This window comes from Engystomops pustulosus, chromosome 2 (assembly GCF_040894005.1).
Source record: "Engystomops pustulosus chromosome 2, aEngPut4.maternal, whole genome shotgun sequence".
Taxonomy (NCBI): Eukaryota; Metazoa; Chordata; class Amphibia; order Anura; family Leptodactylidae; genus Engystomops; species Engystomops pustulosus.
This window is the reverse complement of record NC_092412.1, coordinates 154,183,864-154,210,378: the sequence shown is the minus strand read 5'-3', so window position 1 is coordinate 154,210,378 and position 26,515 is coordinate 154,183,864. Positions and strand designations below refer to the sequence as shown.

Genomic DNA, 26,515 nt, shown 5'->3' with positions numbered 1-26,515 from the left:
ACGTGTACAGACCTGTGTGAGGGCTTATTTTGTGCGCAACAAATTTTACTTTCCCGTAATGTTATTTATTTTAACATGCCGTGTACTGCGAAGCTGAAAAAAAAATCCAAATGTGGAAAAATGTAAAAAAACCCGCACGTGCGTCACGTTCTTGTGGGCTCAGTTTTTACGACTTTCACTCTTCGCTCCAAATAACACGCCTACTTTATTCTTTGGTTCGGTGCGATCGCGGTGATACCAAATTTATATAGGTTTTATTGTGTTTTAATACATTTTCAAAAATTAAACGAATGTGTACAAAAAAGAAAAAAATTTTTTTGCCATCTTCTGACGCTAATAACTTTTTCATACTTTGGCGCACGGAGATGTGTGAGGGGTCATTTTTTGCGAAATGAGGCGACGTTTTCATTGCTACCATTTTGCGGTCTTTGCGACATTTTGATCATTTTTATTTCATTTTTTATGTTATGTAAAAAGGTGTAAAAGTCGCATTTCGGACATTTGGCTGCCATTTCCCACCTCGGAGGTCACCGCCGCCCATAGCCGTTTTTATATTTTGATAGATCGGGCATTTTGGGACGCAGCGATACCTAATATGTTTGTGATTTTTACTGTTTATTATGTTTTATATCCGTTCTAGGGAAAGGGGGGTGATTTGAACTTTTAATATTTTATTAATTTTTTTTATTTTTTAAACTTTTTTTTTTCACTATTTTTTAGACCATCTAGGGTACATTAACCCTAGATGGTCAGATCGCTCCTACCATATACTGCAATACTACAGTATTGCAATATATGGCATTTTTGCAGGTCATACATTACAATGAGCCACTGGCTCATTGTAACGAACCTGCATAAGCCATGTAGCCTCGTGTCAAAAGAAGACCCGAGGCTACCATGGTAACCGATCGCCGCCAACTTTGCCGGCGGCGTTGAGAGGGTTAATAGCCGCGATCGGTGCAAGCACCGACCGCGGTTATTAGCGGTGGGGGTTTTGTGCAAAATGCAAAAACCCCCACCTCTGTATGAAGAGGACTCAGCCCGTGAGCCCTCTTCATACATTCCCTATACCTCTGCGCCGTAGAGCTACGGTGCAGAGCGTTAAGGGGTTAAAATTAGTTTAAAAATTTGATATCTTTTGTGTTAAGTTATTTACAGGCGGTCCCCTACTTAAGAACACTCGACTTACATACGACCCCCAGTTACAAACGGACCTCTGGATATTGGTAATTTATTGTGCTTTAGTCCTAGGCTACAATGATCAGCTGTAACAGTTACCAAATGTGTCTGTAATGAAGATTTATTGTTAATCCTGATTCTTATGACAACCCAACATTTTTAAAATCCAATTGGCACAGAGACCAAAAAAGTTCTGGCTGGGATTACAATGATAAAATATACAGTTCCGACTTACATACAAATTCAACTTAAGAACAAACCTACAGACCCTATCTTGTATGTAACCCGGGGACTGCCTGTATATAAAAAAAAAGATATTAGGCAAACATTCCATGTATTTTACTGGAATGTTATGAAGCTTAGAATTTGGGTGCGATTTGGGTAAAAAATTTTTGAAAATCTCGAAACCCTGTGTTTATAGCAGGGGTGCACAACCTTTTTCGGTGCCGCTAACCTTCAGGGGGCTGCTCTACTAACCAAAACCCTAGATGCCCCAAAAACCGTAGTACAAAGCAAATTCCCCCCCAGAAATCACTACTGCATAATACTGTATTTGTATAATAAGTAACTTAGACCTCAGAGCAGACTACAATACAGCGCACAAACAAGACAATATTAATAATGGCGGAAATTGTGAATACAAGAACATTACTACTATAATACTGCCACAATATACAAGAGTATAACTACTATAATACTTCCCCTATGTACAGGAATATAACTACTATAATACTGCCCCCCTATGTACAAGAATATAACTACTATACTACCCCCTATGTACAAGAATATAACTGCTATAATACTGCCCCCTATGTACAAGAATATAACTACTATAATACTGCCCATGTACAAGAATATAACTACTATAATACTGCCCCTATGTACAAAAATATAACTACTATAATACTGTCCCCTATGTACAAGAATAGAACTACTATAATACTGCCCCTATGTGCAAGTATATAACTACTATAATGTTGCCCCCTATGGACAAGAATATAACTACTATAATACTGCCCATGTACAAGAATATAACTACTATAATACTGCCCCTATGTACAAAAATATAACTTCTATAATACTGTCCCCTATGTATAAAAATATAACTTCTATAATACTGTCCCCTATGTACAAGAATATAACTACTATAATACTGCCCCTATGTACAAGAATAGAACTACTGTAATACTGCCCCTATGTGCAAGTATATAACTACTATAATGTTGCCCCCTATGGACAAGAATATAACTACTATAATACTGCCCCCTATGTACAACTTCCCCACAGGTCTAGTTTCCCACCCCTGCCCCCAGTTTTAGTTCTCCCTCCCTCCTGCCCCCAGTTCTATTCCCCCTCCCCTCCTGCTCCCAGTTCTGTTGCCCCCTACCCTCCTTTCCCCTGTTCTATTCTCCCTCCTCTCCTACCCCCAGTTCTAGTGTCCCCCTACCCCTAGTTCTAGATCCCCCTCCCTCCTGCTCCCAGTTCTAGTTCCCCTCTCCCGCTCCTTCCCCCAGTTCTAGTCACCGCTCCTGCCCCCAATTCTAGTGTCTCCCGCTGCCACCAGTTCCATTCCCCTCTCCCTCTTGCCCCCAGCTCTAGTGTCTCCCCTCTTACCCCAGTTCTAATTCCCCCCTGCTGCCCCCCGTTCTATTTCCCCTCTCCTGCTCCTTCCCCCAGTTCTAGTGTCACCCCCTTCCCCCAGTTCCAATCCCCTCTCCCTCCTGTCCCTAGTTTTAGTGTCTCCTCTCTTGCCTCCAGTTCTAGTCCCCCCCTGCTTCCCCCAATTCTAATTCTCTCCCCCCGTTTTAGTCCCCCCATTCTAGTCCTCCCCTCCCCCTGCCCCCAGATCTAGTCCCCCCTGCCGCAGTTCTAGTCCTCTCTGCCCCAAGTTCTAGTTCCCTCCTCCTGCCCCCAGTTCTAGTTCCTCCCTCCTGCCCCCAGTTCTATTCTGCTCTCCCCTCCTGCCCCCAGTTCGAGTTGCCCTCTCCCCTCCTGCCCCCAGTTCTAGTCCCCCCACCACAGTTCTAGTTCCCCTCCCCTCACTGTGAGCAGCCCTGTTCCGCAGGAGGCTGTATGGAGGAGAAGCCGGAGTGTCATGTGATGATGACATCATCTTAGGTCTTTGAGCTTCCCCTCTGTACAGGAGCCGGGCAGGTCCTGCAGCACTGTGCTTATTGAACACGTTTTATTTCATTTTGGCCGCAAATTGCGACAAAAACGTAATAAAATTGCCACTCTGCTGCTGCCCTGGGAGCTGTGCACCCCTGATTTAGAGGGACCTGCTCAACTTTCAATTAACTGCGACAGGCCTAAATAATAGCAAGACTTAGCAAGACTAAATTACCACATTAAGGAAACTACACCCATTAACGTATGGAAAAGTACTTTTAAGAAGTTTGCTACCTATTTGTTTTACAGGGGTTAAAAGAAAATGGAGGTGTGGTCTACAAATTGGAATATTTTGTTTACTATACATTTTTGGAATACTATCATTTTGGGTGGAAAATTAAACATTCGCAATGGATTAAATAAATTTAGGTGCACCAATACCCCATATGTGGTGGTAATTGCTGTATGCGCACACGGCCGAGCATAGAATGGAAGAAGGCGCCATTCACAGCAGATTTGTATTGTCAAATTGTACAGGCTTTAATATTTTTCCATTTTTTAACATGGACATATAGGGGCTTATTTTTTGCCACACAAGATGCACTTTTCTGGTACATAATTTTGGGGCATCTATAGCTAATTGATAAGAATTGATAAGATTTTATTAACTCAACTATTTTTTGGATCGCCATGATTACAGAGATACCTGATTTATATAGATTTTTTTTCTCCCAATTTTACTCACTAAAACGAATTTGGAGAAAATCTTGTTAATTTTAGCATGACTGTCTTTTCATATGCATAACTTTTTTATTTTTTGGATGACAAATCTGGTAAAGGGCTTAATATTTGCAAGAAGTGTTGTTCTTCTTATTGGTCTTATTTTAAAGCGAGTAACATTTTTTAAATAACTTTTTAGGGCATTTTTAAATGGCATTAAATAAATATGATCTTTATTTCGGAATGTTTTTTTTAGGGGTTCACCGTGCCAGTACAGTAATGATTCTGTTTTATTTTACAGATTGTCACAGACGCAGCGATAACAAATATGTGGAGGTTTTGTGTATTTTATTGAATTTTACTGAATAAAAACTAATTTGGAGAAAATTGTGTTCATTTTAGCATCAACATATTTTCATATGCATAACTTTTTTTTTTCAGTTGACAAATCTGGCTTATTACGCAGGTGCTGTAATATAAAGCTCACAACCACTGCTTCTAGTGCTCGCTCCATTCATGAGCCAGTGCCAGAAGCAATAAAACATCCTGGTGCGGAAGTATCTACCCGCAGGGACGTACTATTATTATGCGGGAAGGAGTTAAAGAGAACCCGTCATGCAAAATAACCCCCCTAAACTAAATATATTTTCATAAACTGCCATTAGAGAGCATTGCCTCTATCCTTTCATTGGCCCTGTAAACCTAAGCAATGAGGTCCTAAAGCTGTATGCAAATGACCTGTAAAATGTCCAATGAAGCATTAGCATATTCAAGCTGTCCACTCTATTCATGAGTGGGAGACACAGCCACACCCCCAGTGCATGACTGACAGCCTGTATAATGATGTGCTTCCTGGTGCTGGTGGCCACGCCCCCTGCAGCCTGTGTGTGCATGTATGTGTGTATAGGAGAGATACAGCAGCTCCAGGCAGCCATGTTACAGCAGAACATGTCAGATTCATGTGTAGCTGATGTCTGTGTCTCTCACCTGTATATTAGGAGGATGCAGCATGTCAGCAGATGCATCACACACACTAGCCATGCGTTACTATACATTACACACAGACATGAGCAGGGGGAGGAGAGGGGAAACAGGGGTGACATCACTGCCTCTGACCATGTGACCTGCCTCATTTACATGATAAAGAATAGATGATTTTACAATGAATAATGTATGAAATAACTAGATAAAGGCTGGGATTGGATCCTTGTGAGCTGCTCCAACAGGTAGAGGTGACAGGACTAGTGGCAGAGACCTGATGACAGGTGTCCTTTAAGGCTCAAGCCCAATTTTTGTAATCTGACCTGCTTTGCTTTTTATGGTTATAATTTTTTAACACTTTAACTTATCAATGTGATTTTGAGATAGTTTTTTTGCCATATGTTGTACTTTACATTTGTGGTTAATTTTTATAAGTTTTTCATTTATTCATCAAAATTTAGAAATTTTTGAAAAATTCGCCCTTTTCAAAATTATCTTGTTTTCAGACAGATCGTTTTACCACCTAAATTAGTTACTAAATAACATTTCTCATATGTCTTCTTTATGTTTTTATAATTTTTAAAATGTCTGGATGTTTTGATGTCACGCAGCTTACAAATCGAACATTGGTTTTCTGTATTTTCAAGAAGATTTCCGAATTTTCAGACTTTTTTGTTTTGATATTGTTTTTAATGAGATTTGGATTTGAAATATATAATATTAGAACTCCTTATATAAAACCCTTTGAGATCTTCCTAGTAATTAAAACAAAATTGAGGTGAAATTTAGAATCCAATTTTGTCAGTAATACATTCATTTAGCCCTAAAATGTACACATTCACAAAAGATGAAAAGAGAAAACCCATCTTAAAATTTGTTATGCAATTTGAAACACCCCACATCACTTGTTGTATGGACACATAGCGAGGCGCAGAAGGAGGGCCATGCATTAGCTAGGTTTGCTCTACAGAATTTTTTGGTTTTAGATGGTCCACGGTACTTTTGTGAGCTATAAAATATTTGTTTTCTATAAAAGATTTACTGGTAGACATGCTCATTACCTTAGGGGATGCTAGGCACCTTCTCTCTTATTCTTTTTAAGTTCGGTTTTGCAGAGATCGACTTTTTAAAAATATGAAGAATATGGTAATGAGCCAGAGGTGTTCCAGCCTTCATCAGCCGAGCATCTTCTAGACACTCATCAGTTATTCACATCCCCATAATCAAAATTCGGGGCTGTGCAAGGAAACCCAGATGTTCTTCAGCAAAGAAGGTGTTACTGCGCATGCACAAGACTTCCAGACAGTTGGGTGATGTCAACGGCTGTCTGCAGAGCTTGTGGGAGGATCAAATAATGAATTCTGATTATGGAGGCGGCAATAATTGATGAGCGGCTAGAGCCAGGAGACGCTCAGCTGACGTAGGACTCTGGCTCATTACCACATTTTAGGTAATTTAGTCAATTTCTCTGCAAAAGGGAGCTTAAACAGAATAAGAAACAAGGTGCCCAGTACCCCCTAAGGTAACGAGCATGTCAGTGGGGACGGTCTACCCCCAGATTTACTTTACCACAGATTTTACTGTCCTATTGCTGAAAGTGTATTTTTGTGGGGAGTTGTAGAAAAAAAATGAATTCTTTAACTGATTTATGACTTGTTGTTTTTTTTGGTGTTTACTGTATACTCTAAGGCCTCTTTCACACTTGTGTTGCAGATCACGTCAGAGTCTGATGAGAGAGATATCAGAGTTTGGTCAGTGAAAAACTAACATTTTTCATCAGAGTTTAATCAGTTTTCACGTCTCAGTTTTTCATGTGCTCTTTTTTGGTGTTTTCAATGCGTTTTTAACTCCCAGATAACGCGCTACAAAAAGACACAGGACTGTGGTCTATCTTTTCTATGGCAATTGACCACTGAAAAATGCATTGCACTTGCATGTATCTCAGAGTGCAATGAGGTTTTGATGCATCTAGATAGACATGGGTTTTTCATGCGCATGACTTGGGAAAGTAGAGCACGCTAAGATTTAAACGCAGGTTAGAAAAAACACGTGTGTGCATGAATAAGAAGTATGTAAAAAAAAACATTAATTATACTGGGTCAGAGTGCAATACAAGTTCTGCACATCAAAACACAAGTGTGAAAGGGGCCTTAGATACATGTTATATAAGTTCTATGGGTTAGTATGATTACAGAAATACCTAATTTTGTAGCATAAAATCTAATGTGGGAAAAAAAAAATCTATGGAGCGGTAAATAACCACTAAAAACCTGTTTTCCCGGTCCCACTGAACGTATTAATAGTACATCATCTTGCATATAACAAACCCTCATATAGCTTTGTAAACAAAAAAAATGAGGAGTGAAAAATGGTAAAACAAAATAAAGAAAAAATTTGAGGGTGTTATGGGAGCATGGAGAGGGCCAAATTTTATTGGCAACAGATCTTCGTTCCCCAATGACATCATGGGAAGCAAAAAACAAAACAAATATGGCAGCGCCCAAGCACCGCTGGATTTTGATCATTGAATTTCAGAGGGTTAACACCATTATCAATGCCAGCACCGATGGCAGCAATATGCAGCAAACACCCATTTTTGTTGCCAAAAGCCCTCACCATACTTCCTGAACCCCCTCAAGTTTTTTCTTTTTTTGCGTTACTGTTTTTTCTATGTAAGACAAATTTTATTTTCCAGTGGTACCAGTCAATATTCTGTGCCATGTACTGGAAAAAAATTCTTGAGGTGGTGTAATTGGCTAAAAAACACATTTGCTCATATTTTGATGGGCTTTCTTTTTACAGCTTTCAATGTGCGGTTTAGATGACACCTCTTATTCTTTGAATCAGTACAATCACAGTGATGACAAATTTATATACCGTATACACTCGAGCATAAGCCGAGGGTGGGATATGCATTGGTCACAGCCCCCCCAGTAGTATATAGCCTGCCTGCACCCCCCAGTATAACTTGCCAGCCCCTATAGTATATAGCCAGCCAGCTACTGTACAATATAGCCTGCCAGCCCCCTCTAGTATATAGCCTACCAGCCCCCACTAGTATATAGCCTGCCAGCCTTGTCTTGTATATAGCCTGCAGCCCCTGCTCCCAATATAATGCCTGTAGGAAAAAAAAAACTAAAAGTGTACTCACCTTCCAATGCCCTGCTGGCAGGTTCTCTTCTATCCATTGCGGCCCCGGCATCGGCTCCTTGTCCCTGCGCGGTCCGTCACAGGCATTATGATATCAGCCGCTCGCTGACATCATATTGTGTGCTGACGGCGGCACACACATTAGAATGTCAGCGTGCGGCTGATGTCACGATGCCTGCGACGGACCGGGACACGGAGCGGATGCCGGGCTGTGATGCATAGAAGAGGACTTTACTTTATTTTAATACAGTGGGTACGGAAAGTATTCAGACTCCTTTAGATTTTTCACTCTTTGTTTTGATAAAAAAAGTTCTTCTTTTGTTCTTTAAAGTACACTCTGCACCTTATCTTGACATAAAAAATGAAATGTACATATTTTGGCTAATTTAATAAACAAGAAAAACTGAAATATCACATGGCCATTAGTATACAGACCCTTTGCTCAGTATCGAGTAGAAGCGCAATTTGAACTAGTACAGCCATGAGTCTTCTTGGCAATGATGCAACAAGTTTTTCTCAGCTGGATTTGGGGATCCTCTGCCATTTTCCTTGCAGATCCTCTCCAGTTCCCTCAGGTTGGATGGTGAACATAGGTGGACAGCCATTTTGAATTATCCCCATAGATGCTCAATTGGGTTTAGGTCAGGGCCCTGGCTATGCCAGTCAAAAATGGTCACAGAGTTGTTCTGATGTTCTGCTTTTTAGCTGTGTACTTAGGGTCATTATCTTGTTGGAAGTCTGAGGTCCAGAGCACTTGGCCGCATTCATGTTTCCTACAATTGCAACCAGTCGTCCTGTCCCTGCAGCTGAAAAACACCACCATAGCACGATGCTGCCACACAGAGATCGCAATAACGTCTGTACAAGCGTCTATTACACTTGTGCAGGCAGATTTACTCTTCAGAAATAGTCCGATCCTCTCTCCCTCTGACTGGCCACTAGTTGCAGTCTATTCACTACAGTAGTGCACGGGCCGATAGAAGGTCACATGACCAGAGCACAGATCTACAGCTACTTGACCTCCTGCAGTGTGCCCTCTTGCACACAATGCCATCGGCAGGATCGAGCTATCTGTGTGACAGCCCGATCCTGTACTGTAACAGGAGGCCAATGTTATCAGTCCCCTATCATAGCAGCAAGATGTGCAGCCTCTCTGCATGTCTTCATATACAGATCACTGATAACAGTGATCCGATGGGATGTTGCCATTAAATTATAATAAAAAATGTTAGTAAAAAAGTAAAACAAATATCCCCCACTCCCATAAGTAAATAAAACAAATGATTTAAATAAAACATTTCAAATAGACATGAGTGGACCTGACTTACACGTTTGAGATTGGTGTTTGGCCATGCGACCAGGACATAATGCCGTAATGGTGGCTGAATAGCCAATCCAGCATAATTTCTGGGTCACGCAGCGGAACTAGAATGCAGACTTTTGGTCCACTCATCACAGTCCATTCTGGCTGGGTGGTGTCACCATGCAGGCATCGGCCATAGTCTGGAAAGGTGTGGGGAATGGGGCGAAAGCCATAGTCTAGGCAGGTGAAGTATGGGGCAACGGCCATAGTCTGGACTAGAGGAGTATGGGGCGACGGCCATAGTCTGGTCAGAGACTTGGGAGGTAGAACAAACTGGCTGTGGTGATTTTCGTGAATAAATATGCATATGTAATTTTGCAAGAAACAATATTTACGCCTAGTAGTTATTTATATGTAATACCAAAAATTTCATACTCCTTCTCAGCTAAAAGCAGTCCTCAAACATAGTAAAAGGTGTATTATTACCCTCAACACCAAATAATTCAACCTTTGTCTCATCAGACCAGAGTATTTTAATTCTCATAGTCTAGAAGTTCATCATGTGTTTTTTTGCTGCTTCTTTTTGCTGTATGCCACTTTCATATGTTGAAAGAGCCTTCAAAAGAAGAAGAGAACTTCCGTTGATACACTCTGCCATAATGCTCTGACTGGTGGAGGGCTGCAGTAATAGTTGTGGAACTTTCTCATCTCCCTACTGCATTTCTGGAGCTCAGCCACAGTGATCTTGGGGTTCTTCTTTACTTCTCTCTCTTCTCCCATGATTTCTTAGTTAGGCTGGATGGCCAGGTCAAGGAAGTAATGGTCATTCCTGAATTTCTTCTGTTTAAGGACTATGGAGGCCACTGTGCTCTAAGGACCTTTAGTGCGCAGAAGTTCTATTGTAACCTTGGCCAGATCTGTGCCTTGCCATAATTCTGAGTTCCTTGGGTAGTTCCTTAGACCTCATGATTTTCATGTGCTCTAACATGTACTGTGAGCTGTGAGGTTTTATATAGACAGGTTTCTATATATATATATATATACCTTTCCTATTCAAGTCCAATCAGTTTAATTAAACACAGCTGAACTCCAATGAAGGAGTAGAACCACCTCAAGGAGGATCAGAAGTAAATGGACAGCATCTGAGTTAAATATGAGTGTCACATCAAAGGGTCTGAATTCTTATGACCGTGTGATATTTCAGTTTTTCTTGTTTAACCGGCTAAGGACCGGGCCCTTTCCCGTTTTTTCATTTCCATTTTTCACTCCCCACCTTCAAAAATCTATAACTTTTTTATTTTTACACGTAAAAAGCTATGCGACGGCTCATTTTTTGCGTAACAAATTGCACTTCATAAAGATTGCATTGAATATTCCATGCCATGTACTGGGAAGCGGGAAAAAAATTCCAAATGCAGTGAAAATGGTGAAAAAACGCATTTGTGTCGTATTCTTGTGGGCTTGAATATTACGGCTTTCACTTCACGCCACAAATGACGCATCTAATTTATTCTTTGGGTCAGTACGATTACAGGGATGCCAAATTTGTATAGGTTTTATAATGTTTTCATACATTTACAAAAATTAAAACCTCATGAACAAAATTTTTTTTTTTTATTTTGCCGTCTTCTTGTGCTTATAACTTTTCCATACTTCGTTGTATGGAGTTGAAGGTGGTGTCATCTTTTGCGACTTTTGATGATGTTTTCAATGATATTATTTTTAGGACTGTACGACCTTTTGATCACTTTTTATAGAATTTTTAATTTTTTTTTAAATGGCAAAAAAGTGCCAATTTTGACTTTGGACGCGATTTTCCGTTACGGGGTTAAATGCAGTGAAAAAACGTTATTATATTTTGATAGATCAGGCATTTTCGGACGTGGCGATACCTGATGTGTTTATGATTTTTACTGTTTATTTATATCAGTTCTAGGGAAAGGGGGGTGATTTGAATTTTTAGGTTTTTTTTATTATATATATTTTTTTTTAACTTTTTTTTTATTTTTATTTTTACTATTTTTCAGACTCCCTAGGGTACTTTAACCCTAGGTTGTCTGATCGATCCTACCATATACTGCCATACTACAGTATGGCAGTATATGGGGATTTTACTCCTCATACATTACAATGTGCTGATAGCACATTGTAATGAATGGGTTAACCCGAAGTAGCTTCGGGTCTTCGTGAGACCCGAAGCTACCATGGCGACGGATCGCCGCTCCCCGATGATGTCACGGGGAGCGGCGATCCTCGGAAAGATGGCGGCGTCCATGCACGCAAGAAAACACCCGCAATCGGCGCCGGCACCGATCGTGGGTGTTACCGGTAACAATATGCAGCAGAGACTTACCGGCTATGGAGAGGGCTCGGCCCGCCTGCCCTCTCCATGCATCGGAACGCGACCGCCGCCGTGAATACACAGCGGGCGGTCGCGAACCGGTTAATAAATTAGCAAAAATGTCTACATTAGTTTTTTTTCTCCCACAATGTGCACCACCTTAATAATAAAACCTTAATGACAAAAAAATGACTTTTTTATCTTGCCAATTGGCTACAAGAGTGAAAAATGTTAAGGGGTCTGAATACTTTCCGTTCCCACTGTATGTGTTCTGGGGAAAGGGGGGGGGGGTTTGATATGAATTTTTATTTTTTTATTGTTTTTCAAAATGTATTTCAGTTCCCTAGGTTACTTGAACCTTTGGGTGTTTGATCACTTATGCAATATACTGCAATACAACTGCAGTGCTATTGCAGTATTTTGTAGATATATTGCTACTAGAAATACTAATGACTGTAATAGGCTCCCACCTGTCACTTACGGAGGGTGCCGTCGGCATTTAAAGATGGAGGCTCCCAAGGGGTTATTGATTGTAGCACAAAGCATCTAAGGCTTTTTAGTGCAAATAATTCTGGCGCAGACAGCTTGATAAATCTCCTACGTCTAGACCTTCTACAGCTCATCATAACCACAGTTATGGCCCCAGTTCTCCAGATCCGCAAATCACACATATTACAGATATCATTTCAAACTTCCCAGTACACTGCATGGAATATTAAATACTGGACATGGTGGCCACTCCCTGATACAATAAGGCAAAAGCGAAGAGTACAGCCTTGGTAAATTCAGTAAGGTAAAAAAAATGGTGTAGTGAACATATAAACAAGACTTTCTCTGTGGAACTTCCAATTGATATTGCAATTGACATTCATTCACTGTTCATTCATCCACCTGTTCGCTTTGAAGTGTTGTTGAGTTTATACGAATTCCATACTTATTCCGGGGATATGCCTGTTTTCATCTTTGAGGCAAAAGTGGACAGATGGCGGGAAAATAAGCCTCTTATGTTACCTTCCAGAACTTCTATTGTTAAGATTATGGAGGAATGTTTATGGAGAGAGTTGTGCCCAGAGATTAAAAAAAATAGTACATTATTGTGCAGGTATCCAGATCAAAATTTATGTACTTTAAGAGTAATTTAAGATGATGGAAAATTAGATAAATATTGATAATCCGACTCTAACGGATGACCAAAGGGTATGTTAAGATAAAGAAAAAGGGGCGGAAGAAATATTTGAGGCTACAGAAAGTATAGGGCAGAATAAAACACAAGGGCCGGATGGTCTCCCTACAGAAATATACAGCTTAGTAGAAACATTAACCTCTTATCGACCTGGCCCTTTTTAGTTTTTTCACTTCCATTTTTCACTCTATTTTTCCACATAAAGAGCTGTGTGACATCTTTTTTTCTGCGTAACAAATTGAACTTCATAGTGACGGTATTTAATTTTACATGTCGTGTACTGGGAAGCGGGAAATAAATTCCAAATGCAGTGAAATGTTGAAAAACTGCATTTGCACCGTTTTCTTGTGGGCTTGGATTTTACAGCTTTCACTGTGTGCCACAAATGACATGTCTACATTATTCTTTGGGTCGGTACGATTACGGGGATACCAAATTTGTATGGGTTTTATAATGGTTTCATACATTTACAAAAATTAAAACCTGTACAAAAATATTTTTTTTTGATTTTGCCATCTTCTGGTGTCAATAACTTTTTCATACTTTGGTGCATGGAGCTGTGGGTGCTGTCATTTTGCGACTTTTGATGGCATTTTCATTGCTATCATTTTTAGGACTGTGCGACCTTTTGATCACTTTTTTTTTTTTTTTTAAATGTTTTTCAAAATGGCAAAAAAGTGCCATTTTCGACTTTGGGCGCTATTTTCCGTTAAGGGGTTAAACGCAATGAAAAAAAAGTTATTATATTTTGATAGATCGGGCATTTTCGTACGCGGCAATACCTAATGAGTTTATGATTTTTACTGTTTATTAATATTTATATCAGTTCTAGGGAAATGGGGGGTGATTTGAATTTTTAGATTTTTTTATTATATATTTTTTTTAAACTTTTTTTTATTTTTATATTTTTACTTTTACAGTATTTTTTGGAGTATACAGTATTTTGCGCACCAGAGTATAAGGCGCACCATCAATAAATGCCTGCTAAAACATCTAGGTTCATATATAAGGCGCACCGGATTATAAGGATGAATGACCAGCAGGTGGCAGTCCTGTGCACAGTTCAAGGCAGCTGTTGAGTATGTAAATCACTTCATATATAAGGCACACTGGACTATAAGGCGCGCCTTTGATTTCTGAGAAATTTCTGTGCGCTTTATAGTCCAAAAAATATGGTACTATTTTTCAGACTACCTAGGGTAATTTAACCCTAGGTTGTCTGATCGATCCTATCATATACTGCCATACTATAGCATTGGGGATTTTCCTCCTCATTCATTATAATGTGCTGATAGGACATTGTAATGAATGGGTTAAAACGAGACCCGAGGCTGTTATGGTGACGGATCGCAGCTCCCCGATGACGTCACAGGGATCAACGATCCGCGGCAAGATGGCGGCGCCCATCAGTGCTGCCGGCAGGGATCAAAAACAATATGCAGAAACATACAGGAAAAGGAAAGGTTAGGCCACTCTATGCTGTTATTGGATGCTATGAAAGCCCTATGAAATTCTTGTGGAAAACATTGGAAAAGATGGGATTTGGTACAGGGTTTTGAAACTGGGTAAGAATAATATATGAAGCCCCACAAACAAGTATTTGCTCAGGGGGATTCAATTCGATTTTTTTTACTATGTCAAGAGGTACGAGGCAGGCTTCTCCCCCTACTCTTCACCATTGCGATAGAACCCTTTACGCAGATTATAAAGAGAGATGAAGCGATGAAAGGGTTTGGAACTGAGGAAAGCGTGACAACATACCCCTCTACGCTGATGACATCATTTTTTTTTAATTGGAGACTCGAAATTTTATTGGTCATGTGATTGAGATGGTGAAAAATTCAGTGAATTCTCAGTATTGGGGATTAATTGGTCTAAGTTTGTGGTGCTGCCTTTAGACCCTACCATTAAGAAAATAGACCAAGATCTAAAGGTGGCAAAATTCAAAGGGCATGTTAATTAATTAAGAATAAAGATATTGATTAATTGTAATAATGGGACCCGCCCCAAGGGCACTAGTATTGGGTTTGTAAACGCAACTCTATCGACACTTGTGAACGTGCCCTAAGATTTTACATTTCCATTTCTCTAATGCTGTGTTTTCAAACTAGGTTGGAAGCTTTAATTGATTGTGTTCCCCTGTGCATTTGCCATTTAAGGGCGTGGTCAAAACGCATTGAGAATGCAACCAAAACGCACTGTAAGCAGGTTTGTAATTAGCCAAACGCAAGCATAACACAAAACGTGTGTCTTTTAAAACGCATGCATTTTGCCAATGCCACGTGTGACCGCACCCTTACAGTCAGAATCCAATGACTGCTTCTAAGACTGATGGAACCGATCATTGATGCAAGAGGGCAAGAAATACTCATTGATCCCAGGTCCTCTCCTGCCGCTGGTTGTATGCATCAGCATCAGGACCAAGAGGACCTTGTCAGCTGTACTACACTGCTCCTAGGTCCTTTCCTCTGGTTCCTGATGACGCATACAACAAGCATCAAGAAGCAGTGCAGGGAACAGAAGAGGCAGTTATTTTTTTGTCTCTCCGGCATCTCCATTGTTATTAGTCTGTGCTGGGGGTCTCCAGTATTAATAGTCTGCTCTGATCATATCCAGCAATATTGTTGTCAGCTCTGGGGGGTCTCCAGTATTAATAGTCTGCTCTGATCATCTTCAGTAATATTATTGTCAGCTCTGGGGGGTCTCCCGTATTAATAGTCTGCTCTGATCATCTCCAGTATTATTACTGTCTTAGGCTACATTCACACTACAGTATGGGGGACGTATATACGGCAGACGTATATGCGGCCGAAATACGTCCCCCATACACTTCTATAGGTTCACGGCGCCCTACGGGAGCGGTACGGTGAAGCACACGTGCAGCACCATACCGCTCCGTAGCCCGGGAAAAGATAGGACATGTCCTATCTTCTCCCGTATTACGGCGCCGCGGCCATATATCGCTATGGAGAGGGGCGGGGGTGAGCTGCGCTCACCTCCTCCTCCTCTCCCCGCGCTGCCCCGCGGCAGAGTGCATGTAGCCTTAGGCTGGATTCACACGATCGGGGCAAGCCGTACCGTAGCACGGCGGGCACACGGCATCGTGCGGGGAGAGGAGGAGGGGGAGAGCACTCCTCACCCCGCCACTCTCCATAGGGATATATGGCGCACGGCGCCGTCTGCCCTGAAAAAATAGCACCGCACCGCTCCCGTAGGGTGCCGCGCGCCCATTGCCGTCTATGGGGGACGTATATACGTCCCCCTTGGGGTAGTGTGAATGCAGCCTTAACTGATCAGCCACAGCCGTTATTGTAACAGTCTGTGTGTCCGTCCGTTAGTGCAAGTCCTAGTCAGTACAGGTTTTTAGGACTCACTATTATTTAGAAATATGTACGTATAGACAAACTGATGCACATAAGCTGGACAAAACGGATGTAAATGTATGGTTTCTAGGAGGATAATCGGCTTGTCATGGTATAGACTAGCAGAGGACTATAGTGAAAACGCATCCACTATAAGACTGAAGTGACTACACTTGTATTTTCACACAGTGGGCCGGTAAGGACTGCAGAATTAGTAATGCCAGCACAATGCAGCTTTGCTTTCTATACCTGGGCACTCATACTCCCGCCACTGACTAGTCTTATGACATCCATTATCGCAGCCACCACAGCTTCCTGTCGCAGTATAACGCCCAACCGCCTCACAAAAATGACCCGGTACTAAACGCGCTCTCATTGGCCAGACGCATTTCTCTTACTTCCTGTGTTGTAACACGTGACTGGAAGTCTCGGTCTCGCTCTGTGCCTGAGAGTGACAGGGACGCATGCGCGGCATCTGAGATCCGGGGAGTTTTGGGGAGTGGAGCTGTGAGCGTCCCTGGAGGAGGAGGGTTTCAGGTGATCTTCTGGGGGTGGTTGTTTGGGTGACAGAATGTTTACTAGACATTGACCCTGCTGTGGAGGTACCAGGTGCAGCCACACATTATGCTGTATTATGCCTTTACTACAGGAAGTTTCAGCATGTAGTACAGCTACACATATAGTGGGGCCTCTGCAGGTTAAAGAATTAGATCCGGTGAGAAGAAGCCTAGACCTCCAGTATGACTGTATTTATCCCCAGGCCACCAACTTCATGTGACATATGGCGAACGCAGAGGTTACGGTCCCCATGGGGGATGTTGTGGTGATTCCCAGTGACTGCGCAGAAGGGGAAGATCCCGAAGATGCCAAGACGCAGGTTATTCTGCAGCTGCAGCCTATTCCGCATGGGTGCGTGTATGAAAATGATTTGGTGACTTGAGCATGATGGATGGCGTTATCACACTGCCTGGTGCTACCTGGCTCTAATTTTTATGATTTTCTTATCAATAGCAATAAGTAGAGTTTCAATATATAGATTGGATATGAGGGCAAGGACATCGGACATAGTTATATATAGCATCATAATAATCCGTATCACTTTACAAATCATGGGGGACATTTACAAATTAAATATATAGTAAAAACCTAGTCATGTGGAACATTAGGATTAAGGGCCTTGCTCTATTGTCATCATATTGGACATGGTACATTTCCACCCATAGTGAGCTTATCTGAATACATTGTGGAGAGCCTCCTTATCCATAACTACACAACTGTTATTGTATTTATACAGAATGTATGAGGAGATGACTGACACCAATGCTGCTGTTGTATCACTCGAGACTCACACCCTGAAGATGGGAGATACACTTGGTAGGTAATACAAGACTATTCGATTCTACTCACAGGGAGAAAGTGTTTTATTAAAGCTGTTCTATTTCTGTGTAGATGGTGGTACAGTGGAGCTGAGTGATGATATTGACATAGCATATCCTATCACTTGTGGGGACAGCAAAGCCGTATTACTGTGGAAAAAATTTGTGTGTCCTGGGATCAATGTCAAGTGTGTCAAGGTAAATTTTTAACCTTAAGTCCACTGCTCTATTAAAAAAAAAAAAAAAAAATATGTATGATGCGTGAAGCACTTTACACAATGGGGCACCTTTTATTAAGGGTGCACTTATGTCGGACCTTGCACATTCTTCATGGCTAAAACGGCTTGCACAAGTATTTAAGAACTGTCTGCACTTATATTGTGTCGCACGTGACCCTTTTGTGGCGCAGCTACATTGGCTTTCATGCAAAACAAATTGGGGGGCATGCTGTCGGACGGTCCGACTGATTCGGACCAAGCGGCGTATTTAAATTTCAAATTGTGTCCCGCGGCCTATGTTAAAGATGCACCGCAAAAATTATTGTTAATTCTGTCAGGGAAGCGCCATAGTCATGATTTCTGATATTCATGATCTTAGTGAATGGCAGCATTATAGAGGGACAATGCACTTTTAGTGAACTAGTAAGTAAATGTGCCCAATACCTTTAAAGAATGATGCACACCATTAACTGGCTTATTTTAATACATTTTTTTTTATAGGAGCTGGTATTTAAGCTTCTCATCCTTTTCTCACCACACTTTGTATTTACTCCTCTTTATTTAGTTTAATGACCAGATGATTAGCCCAAAAACCTTTGTTAATTTGGCTGGAAAATCAACATTAAAGGATTGGAAGAGAGCCATTCGTCTCGAAGGAGTTATGTTACGGTAAATAGTTTGAGAAAGCTTTTATATAAATCTTGTATCCTCTATTTCTATGGTTATACTGTTCTACATTCCATTTCAGAAAAATGATGGATTCTGGTCAGATAGACTTTTACCAACATGACAAGCTTTGCACAAACACATGCCGCAGTACCAAGTTCGATCTTCTGATTAGCAGTGCCCGTGCCCCTGTTCCTGGAAGCAATGTTGTGCAGGCTCCGCCTACAGTGGAAGGTATGTAAGCTCTTGTGAGCTCGGCCCTCACTCCTATTGCTTCATCTGACCATGTAATTTCTCTGTAATGCATATTTTATTGGTATCTAAACCCAATGTTCTGTAAAACACTGCACAATATGATGACACTATAGAAATAAAGCAATATTGTTGTTGTTATTGTGCATGGATTAACATTCTTAGCCTGTATTTGCCATCGGTGGTGACTTGGACTGTGATCACAGGAAAGGATGAAGTACACAATTGATTTTTCATGAATACTTTAATCTAAGGGTGCCTTTCTACAGTGACTGTGTCAGAGGAGACAGTGGAAGAAGGTGCTATTGAATGGGGCTCCGGCATTACTGCAACAGTACAGATGAATAGAGATGATCGAGGCAAAAAGGATGGAGAAGAGATATCTGGTAAGAAATTTTAGTCAAGACTAAAGAAAGAAATGTATTAATTTGAGTGTTTGTAATTTCTGATATTGTAAATATTTTTAAAGGAAATCTGTTGTTAGAAAATGACCTAATGAACCACTACAAGTATGCTGTCAAGCAATTAACACCTTCCAAATCATCTTTCTTTAGTGAGCCATCATCATGAAAATCAACTTTGATGTGTAAACTGGTGTTATAAAGTCACAGAGGTGGAGAGTTTAGCACTGAAGTCAAGTTCTCAATGCCTCACAACGCCCCCTCTGCTGCGATTGACGACATGCACCAGACTTCGTGAGAGCCACTTATGATGTCCCTAAACGCAGGACAGACAATTGCAGAGAAGAGGCCATTCTGTGGTGGGGGGAGTTTGACTTCAGTGCTAAAACACATACACATTTTCAAATCTACATGCACCATTTTGGACATTCTTCATGACAAATTTCCTTGCAACAAAGATGTGGATTTTTTTTTTTTCCTTTTTGACCATATATTCCCCAAAAATCCTATATCATTAACCAATATTGGTCTTTTTTAAAGGCAACAATTCTTTTGAGGTTAGCAGATCTACGTCGGTCATTAAGGGTACTTCTTCCGATGAAATGCCTTTCTACAGCGGCGTGTCAGAAGAAGATTTCAGCACATTGGGTCCTGCAAGTGCCGGTGTCGGGCTGTGATATCACAGCCCAGACCCGGCATGAACACCAGGGAATGGAAAATCTGCGATCCTGGGTGTTTAACCCCTTACACGCCGCAGTCAACTCTGACCGCGGCGTGTAAGTGTCCCCACTGTGGATTGGACCACCCCCAAGTGTGCTTACCAGGGGATCTGATCCCTCCTGCCACAGCCTCGGGGTCCGGCGAGTACCCCAAGGCTGCTGGCTCCTCTCTGCGCCGGGTTCCGCCTCCTGGCAGGACCCGGCTGTATGTAACTGAGCATGCGTGGCATGCTCAGTTACTTACACCGTACACTGCAATACATGTGTATTGCAGTGTAAAGGCTTGAACAAGCGATCGGATGAACTCTTGTTCAAGCCAAAAAGTAGAAAATGTAAAAAAAATTATTAAATAATAAGTTCCACTAGTCAGCCCAATTACTTAAAACAGATGACGTATATAAAACACCAAAAAACGTACATATTTGGTATCACCGCACCTGCATCAATATGTACAATACATCTAAAACAATATTGAACCCGCTTTGTAAACTACGTGAAAAAAAAAAAAAACTTCCCATAATATACAATTTTTAATCAAATTCACTCACAAAAAATGTTCTAAAAAGTGATTAAAAAAAGTTACTTGCCCTATGATACAACTGAAAAGAACAACTCTTTTTGCAAAAAATAAGCCCTCAGCTAGTCATGTCAACAGAAAATTACAAAAGTTATGCCCCTAAAAGGTGGGCAATAGTAAAAACAATCGGATTTTCTCTAAAATTGGCTTTGCTCAGTAAGATTTAACAAATATAAGCAAAACTATATAAATGAGGAATCACTGTAATCGTAGTGAAGCAGCGAATAAAGATAAAATATTATTTTTATGTTACAGTGAGCAGGGAAAATAGTGCTAAAAATCCAAAATAAAAATGGAAAATTTTGTTTGTATACCCCTTGAAATAGTAAATAAAATCTCATGAATAAGCTATAGACCACCAAAATTAATTATCTAAACATTGTATTTCATCCCACAAATAATAAGCCCTCGTATGTTCACATTACCAAAAAAAAATTTAAATTTTATAGCAGGTACATTGTGACAATACAAGTCGTCCAGTCGTATCGGTACACTCTGAAGAAATTGGGCATCAAACTTTGCAGAGCTTTTCATTATTTTAGTCATTATGAAAGTGTCATTTTTGGCCTAAATGAATGTATTTTCGAAAAAAAAGTCGCACTTCAATTTTTTTAACCCATTTGAAAAACTTAAACGGTTAATAAACTTAATAGAAGTTGTTTTACATACATTGAGGGGTGTAGTTTTTATATAGTGGGGTAATTTATGGGGTTTTAGTATTATTTAGGCTTTTTGAAATCACTTGGTAGCCGAGTTGTCCCTCAAGATGTGAGTTTTAGGGATTTTTTTAAATTTTTTTTTCCATAAAAATTTGAAAAATCGCACCTAAATTTCTGCCCCTCATAACATCCTAGAAAAAGGAGAGGATGGATAAAATATCATTCTAACATAAAGCAGACATTCCAGAAATGTTAGTTATCTAGCTTTTGGGGTTGTTTTACTACTTGTCTGGAATGCAGAACATTTCAAACTTTAAAAATAAAGATTTTTTTTTTTTCCAAAATTTTGCCAAATTTAAATTATTTTCCAGAATGATACACAAAACTTATCACTTAAATTTTACCACTATCATGAAGTACAATTTCGAAATATGTTAAAGCGTTCTGAAGTTATAACCAATTATCGTAAGACGTCAGATTTGAAAAATCAAGTCTGGTCATTGAGCTGAAAACAAGCATCAGTGATAAGGGGTCAAAGTACAACAAGCCAAATAGGGAAATTTTGCTCTGGTCACACCCCCTGTCATGTTACAGAAGTTTTCAGCCAACTGAAGGAGTTGTACATTTATTCAATAAAGCGACCGACTATTGTTGTCCCAGGCTCTGTTTATCAATTCTGGGGTGGTACTTGAGTTGTAGTGCTGTGGTGGATACAAGTGTAGCACCCCAAAGTATTGCAATGTGACCCTGGTCAAAACAAAGTTTATGAAAATTTCTTGCTCCTCCTTAAAATTCTTTTCAAAAATGTAGTATGACCGCTGATCTGAAGAATGGGGGTCCCTTTGTTGGGGTTGCCATAAAATGAATGGTGAGAGATATCCGTCTCTCAATTCCTTTCTTTGAGATTTGCAAGAACAGCCTCTGCGCTGTCCTCAGAAAGTAGGCAAACCTTATAAATTGAAGATGGATGTATGAGCTAATCTCCAATAGGAGGCTCTAGCTGTACAGATATTGGAGATAAACATTTGCATACATACAATAAAGTGAGGTTTTTGTCCCAGAGAGCTGCAGCTTGCTCTGTGCAGTACATGCAAAAATAGAGGTTGTCTGGGTTGTTAAAAATTGTTAACCAGGATTAACAATAAAGCTTCATTACAGTTGATAACTGTTATAACTGTATATTGTAGCCTAAGGCTAACGTACAGCAAATTACCAACATCCAGAGGTCCGTTTGTAGCTAGGGGTCGTCTGTAAGTCAGGTGTTCTTAAGTAGGGGACCGCCTGTATATCCCTAGTGTTAGCTCAACATCAGTTGAGCTTTCTTTGCATAAATTGCGGTTGTTTTGCTGGATGTCTGTAACTGACAGTCCTACAGAGGCAGCCATATTATTGATCAGATGGCGACCAAATGGCCAAACAGAAGCAGTGGCAGCAGTACAGACTTTCCCAGGGAAGTAATCTGCACATGTTTAATGTAAAGTAAGTTCAATATCTTGGAAACCACCGAGCATATATTGTTCATCAGTCCCGTTGGTGATGAGGAAATATAGGCTGTTTTATATGAAATCTGATGCATAATAAACTGAAGCCAAACAAGTCCATTGTTTTTAATAATCTGGCTTATATGTATGAAATGAGATTGCATTAACTAATTTCTTCATTTGCACCTTACAGAAGAGACTCTGCTTTTCTGGAAAGGGATCTCTGATGTGGGACTTATGGATGAGGTCATAAGCAAAATCCAGGATGAAATTGAGGAGCTTTTAAGTGGTGTCCAACAGAGAATAGACCAGCAACCATTTCAAATCACTGGTGAGTGAAATTCACTTATTGTCATGCAAAGTTACGTCTTGGGTATTATTGGGGGGGGGGGTGGCAATGGCAATGACACTTAAGTAAGATTACAAAAAGAAAATAAACACACAATGTCTACATCTTGTGTTTATTCATGGTGTGTGTCTTTTGGGTTATACTATCCTTTCCTCTTTTTGTAACATTAGTGTCATAACTTGACAGCACCCTAGATGTACATTTTTAAATGGTGCCTGCCATTTTGTGGCTCTTTATACTAATATAAAATTAAGGCTAAGAAATCATAAACCTGTTCTTCTGCTAGACGCCACTGTACTTGGTAACATTGGTCAAACATTTGGAATTCTCGATGTTGTGAAAAAAGTTATTGATCGAAAAAGAAGTCAGACAGATCAGAGTGAACAGTATCACTATACACTTTCAGGTAAGTCTTCGATTTGACATAATGTAGGTTAATGTAAAATATGATTCTTCAGTGTAATGAAAAATAGAATGTGCTACAGAACTGATATCTATATATCTTGCAGTATTGCATAGTGGTTCTTGGAGGACTTGCTATACTGACTACCACACTGGTGTTTAGGAGACACTATACATACTGTACACCTGATAGCTGTATTTCTCTGTAGGATAAATACAGTTTAACCCCTTACCGACATGTGATGTAATCGTACATTGCATGCTGGGTGCATGGAGAGGGCTCACGGGCTGAGCCCTCTCCATAGGCGGTAAATCTCTTTGCAGCATATTGCAGCAAAGGCTTACCGGTAACACCCGCTGATCACTGCTGGTGGCTTAAAAAAAATGGCTGCACATGGGCGCCGCCATCTTGTTGAGGATCGTCACTCCCCGTGACGCCATCGTCATGACAGCCTTGGGTCTTCGGAAGACCCGGGGTTGTCTCATTTTAAGCTTTTCATTACAATGTGCGATCTGCACATTGTAATTAATGAGAAGGAAAATCCCCATATACTGCCATATTGTAGTATGTACTGTATGTAGTATGGTAGTATATGATAGGATCGATCAGACAACCTAGAGTTAAAGTACCCTAGGGAGTCTGAAAAATAGTAAAAATAAAAAAAAGGTTTTTTTAAAAAAAAGAAATATATATAATTAAATAATCATTCAAATCACTCCCCTTTCGCTAGAACTGATATAAATAAACAGTAAAAATTTATTAAAAAATTGGGGCACATTTACTTACCAGGTCCACGGAGTTCCCCGAAAGTTCATTATCCAACTGGAATGCACTCTGCCTCGATTCACTAAGATCGTTCGCCCAATATCATGCATGTGTCGTTTCCCCGCTCAGGTCCGACAGAGTTCACCATCTTCTTCCTGGTGCATGTAAGTGCTTTATCTTGCGACACAATTTGAAAGTTAAATCCCGCGCTCAGTCGAAATCCGTTGGATCGTCCGACGGCTCCCCCCCATTTCTGTCGCATGAAAGCCAGCACAGCTGCGCTACAGTTGGATCGCGTGTGACACAATCCCAAGTTAAATACCTGTCCCAGTGGCCCAAATCCTGAAAATGTCGGAAAACCCGATGAAAGTGCATCCGTGGACCCTTAGTTAATAAGCCCCATGAGGTTTTGCGGCATCCGAAAATGCCTGATCTTTCAAAATATAATAACGTTTTTTCACTGCATTTAACCCCTTAACGGAAAATAGCGCCCAAAGTCGATAATGCCACTTGTGGCAATCAAAAAATATAAAAAATTCTTTAAAAAGTGATCAAAAGGTCATATAATCCTAAAAATGATAGCATTAATAACGTCATCAAAAGTAGCAAGAAATGACACCTCACATAGCTCTGTACACCAAAGTATAAAAAAGTTAATAGCACCAGAAGATGGCAAAATATTTTTTTATTTTTGTACAGGAGATTTTAATTTTTGTAAATGAATGAAAACATAAAAACTATACAAATTTGGTATCCCCGTAATCTTAACGACCCAAAGAATAAAGTAGACATGTCATTTGGGGCGTGGAGTGAAATCTGTAAAATCCAATCCCACAAGAAAACGGTGCAAATGCGTTTTTTCACCAATTTCACTGTTCCCAGTACACGGGATGGAATATTAAATACCATCACTATGAAGTGCAATTTGTTACGCAGAAAATAAGCAGTCACACAGCTCTGTACATGGAAAAATTAAAAGTTATAGATTTTTGAAGGTGGGGAGTGAAAAATGAAAACGAAAAAGGGCTGCGGTGGGAAGGGGTAAATGAAAGCATTGTCCCATGTGGCTTTTTAACAAATCCTTATTAATTTGTAGCCATCTTGGTGCCGTTGACATTACATGAGTTTTGGCATATACACAAGCATATTATAGTAGCCGTGTTCCTTTCAGAATGTTTTCATCAACTAGTTTTTTTTTAATCCTATTAGGTATTAGGGACACATGTATCTAAATTTTGTCTCAAATTATTCTTTCTTTTTTGTGGTGCATGTGCACTTTTAGCGTTATCACCTGAATCCAGATGTGTGGGTTTTTTTGTTTTTTTTTAATTTTACAAATTCACTAAAGATCTCCTGAATAATGAAAAACCACTAAACTACATGTTACCAGCAAACACACAAAGCCACACTTCTGTTGCTTGTGTTGTAAACAGTGGACAACACATAGTGGCAACATAAGAATAAAAGTGCATGAAATAATTAAAAATATAAGCAAGCAATTATTATTATTATTTTTTTTTATTTCCAGATCTTGAAAGACAGCTTGAAGAGCAAAAGAAACAGGAAGGCAGCCACTCTCCAGTTCTTCAGAATGTGGTCCTGATGCCTGTTAACACTCCCAAACCCCCTAAGAGGCCTCGGCTTCAGCGTCCAGCTTCTGCTGGTACTTTGAGTACCCAGTCATCCCAGCCACAGTATACAGTGCTCTCTCCCCTTACATTAGCTCCAGTTGGACAGCAGTTTTCTTTAGGTGGTTTACGGTACACCACTGTATTGGGCAAAACTGGGGGAGGTGATGCCCTTACTGTATTGGCAACAGAAATGCCGGATTCGGGGTCATTAAGTGGAGTTATGAGCCCTGTGGAGCTTGTTGCAATGGATTCAGGACTTGGGCAAGATGGAGTTGGTGATGAGGGCCAGACGATCATTCAGATAGACCCAGCACCTGACCCAGAGGGTGGATCTAAGGTGATGGAGCTGGGTGATGGAAAGGTTCTTGGGGTCGGACACCACGATGGCATGCACGATGTGGAAATTGTTGTTTTGGAAGATGAGTAACAACTGTAGTGTAGGGAAAGAACATAGTGCTTATAAATAGACAGTTAATTTATTCTATTAGGCCTTTTTTATATGTTATTTTTTTTAAGTTGACTTAAAAGGGAGAGTCAAATTAGTTGATAGATGAGACTGATCCTCTTTCTGTTAGGAGGACCTTTCTACTATAAATAATCCTGCAGCCTGTGCTTATTCTGTACATAGTGTTTAAAGATATAAAATGTTGAAAGTTAATTTTTATATTAAAATGAGAAATGTATTGCTAA

The 26,515-nt window shown here is 40.3% G+C and overlaps 2 protein-coding genes across 4 annotated transcripts in view; one reads left to right on the top strand and one right to left on the bottom strand.

The window, feature by feature from the left end:
- TAF12 (TATA-box binding protein associated factor 12) overlaps positions 1–16,685 on the bottom strand; it is a 23,399-nt gene extending 6,714 nt beyond the window's left edge. Inside the window, exon 1 of the mRNA XM_072136991.1 lies at positions 16,578–16,685. Within this exon, the coding sequence (XP_071993092.1) occupies positions 16,578–16,622 (45 nt within the window). The 5' untranslated portion in view covers positions 16,623–16,685. The remainder of the gene's footprint in view (positions 1–16,577) is intronic.
- On the top strand, positions 16,411–26,515 carry GMEB1 (glucocorticoid modulatory element binding protein 1). Of its 3 annotated transcripts, none has more exons than XM_072136987.1 (10): positions 16,411–16,524; positions 17,089–17,237; positions 17,623–17,702; positions 17,778–17,902; positions 18,488–18,591; positions 18,671–18,822; positions 19,095–19,226; positions 22,871–23,008; positions 23,313–23,432; positions 25,723–26,515. In XM_072136987.1, exons 2-10 carry the CDS (start codon positions 17,110–17,112, stop codon positions 26,250–26,252), a joined length of 1,509 nt encoding a protein of 502 aa, XP_071993088.1. In that variant the 5' UTR covers positions 16,411–16,524; positions 17,089–17,109; the 3' UTR covers positions 26,253–26,515. The 3 variants fall into 3 exon arrangements, with proteins under 3 accessions (XP_071993088.1, XP_071993089.1, XP_071993087.1); XM_072136988.1 differs by lacking the exon at positions 16,411–16,524 and adding an exon at positions 16,710–16,865 and having other exon boundaries at positions 19,110–19,226; XM_072136986.1 differs by lacking the exon at positions 16,411–16,524 and adding an exon at positions 16,710–16,865.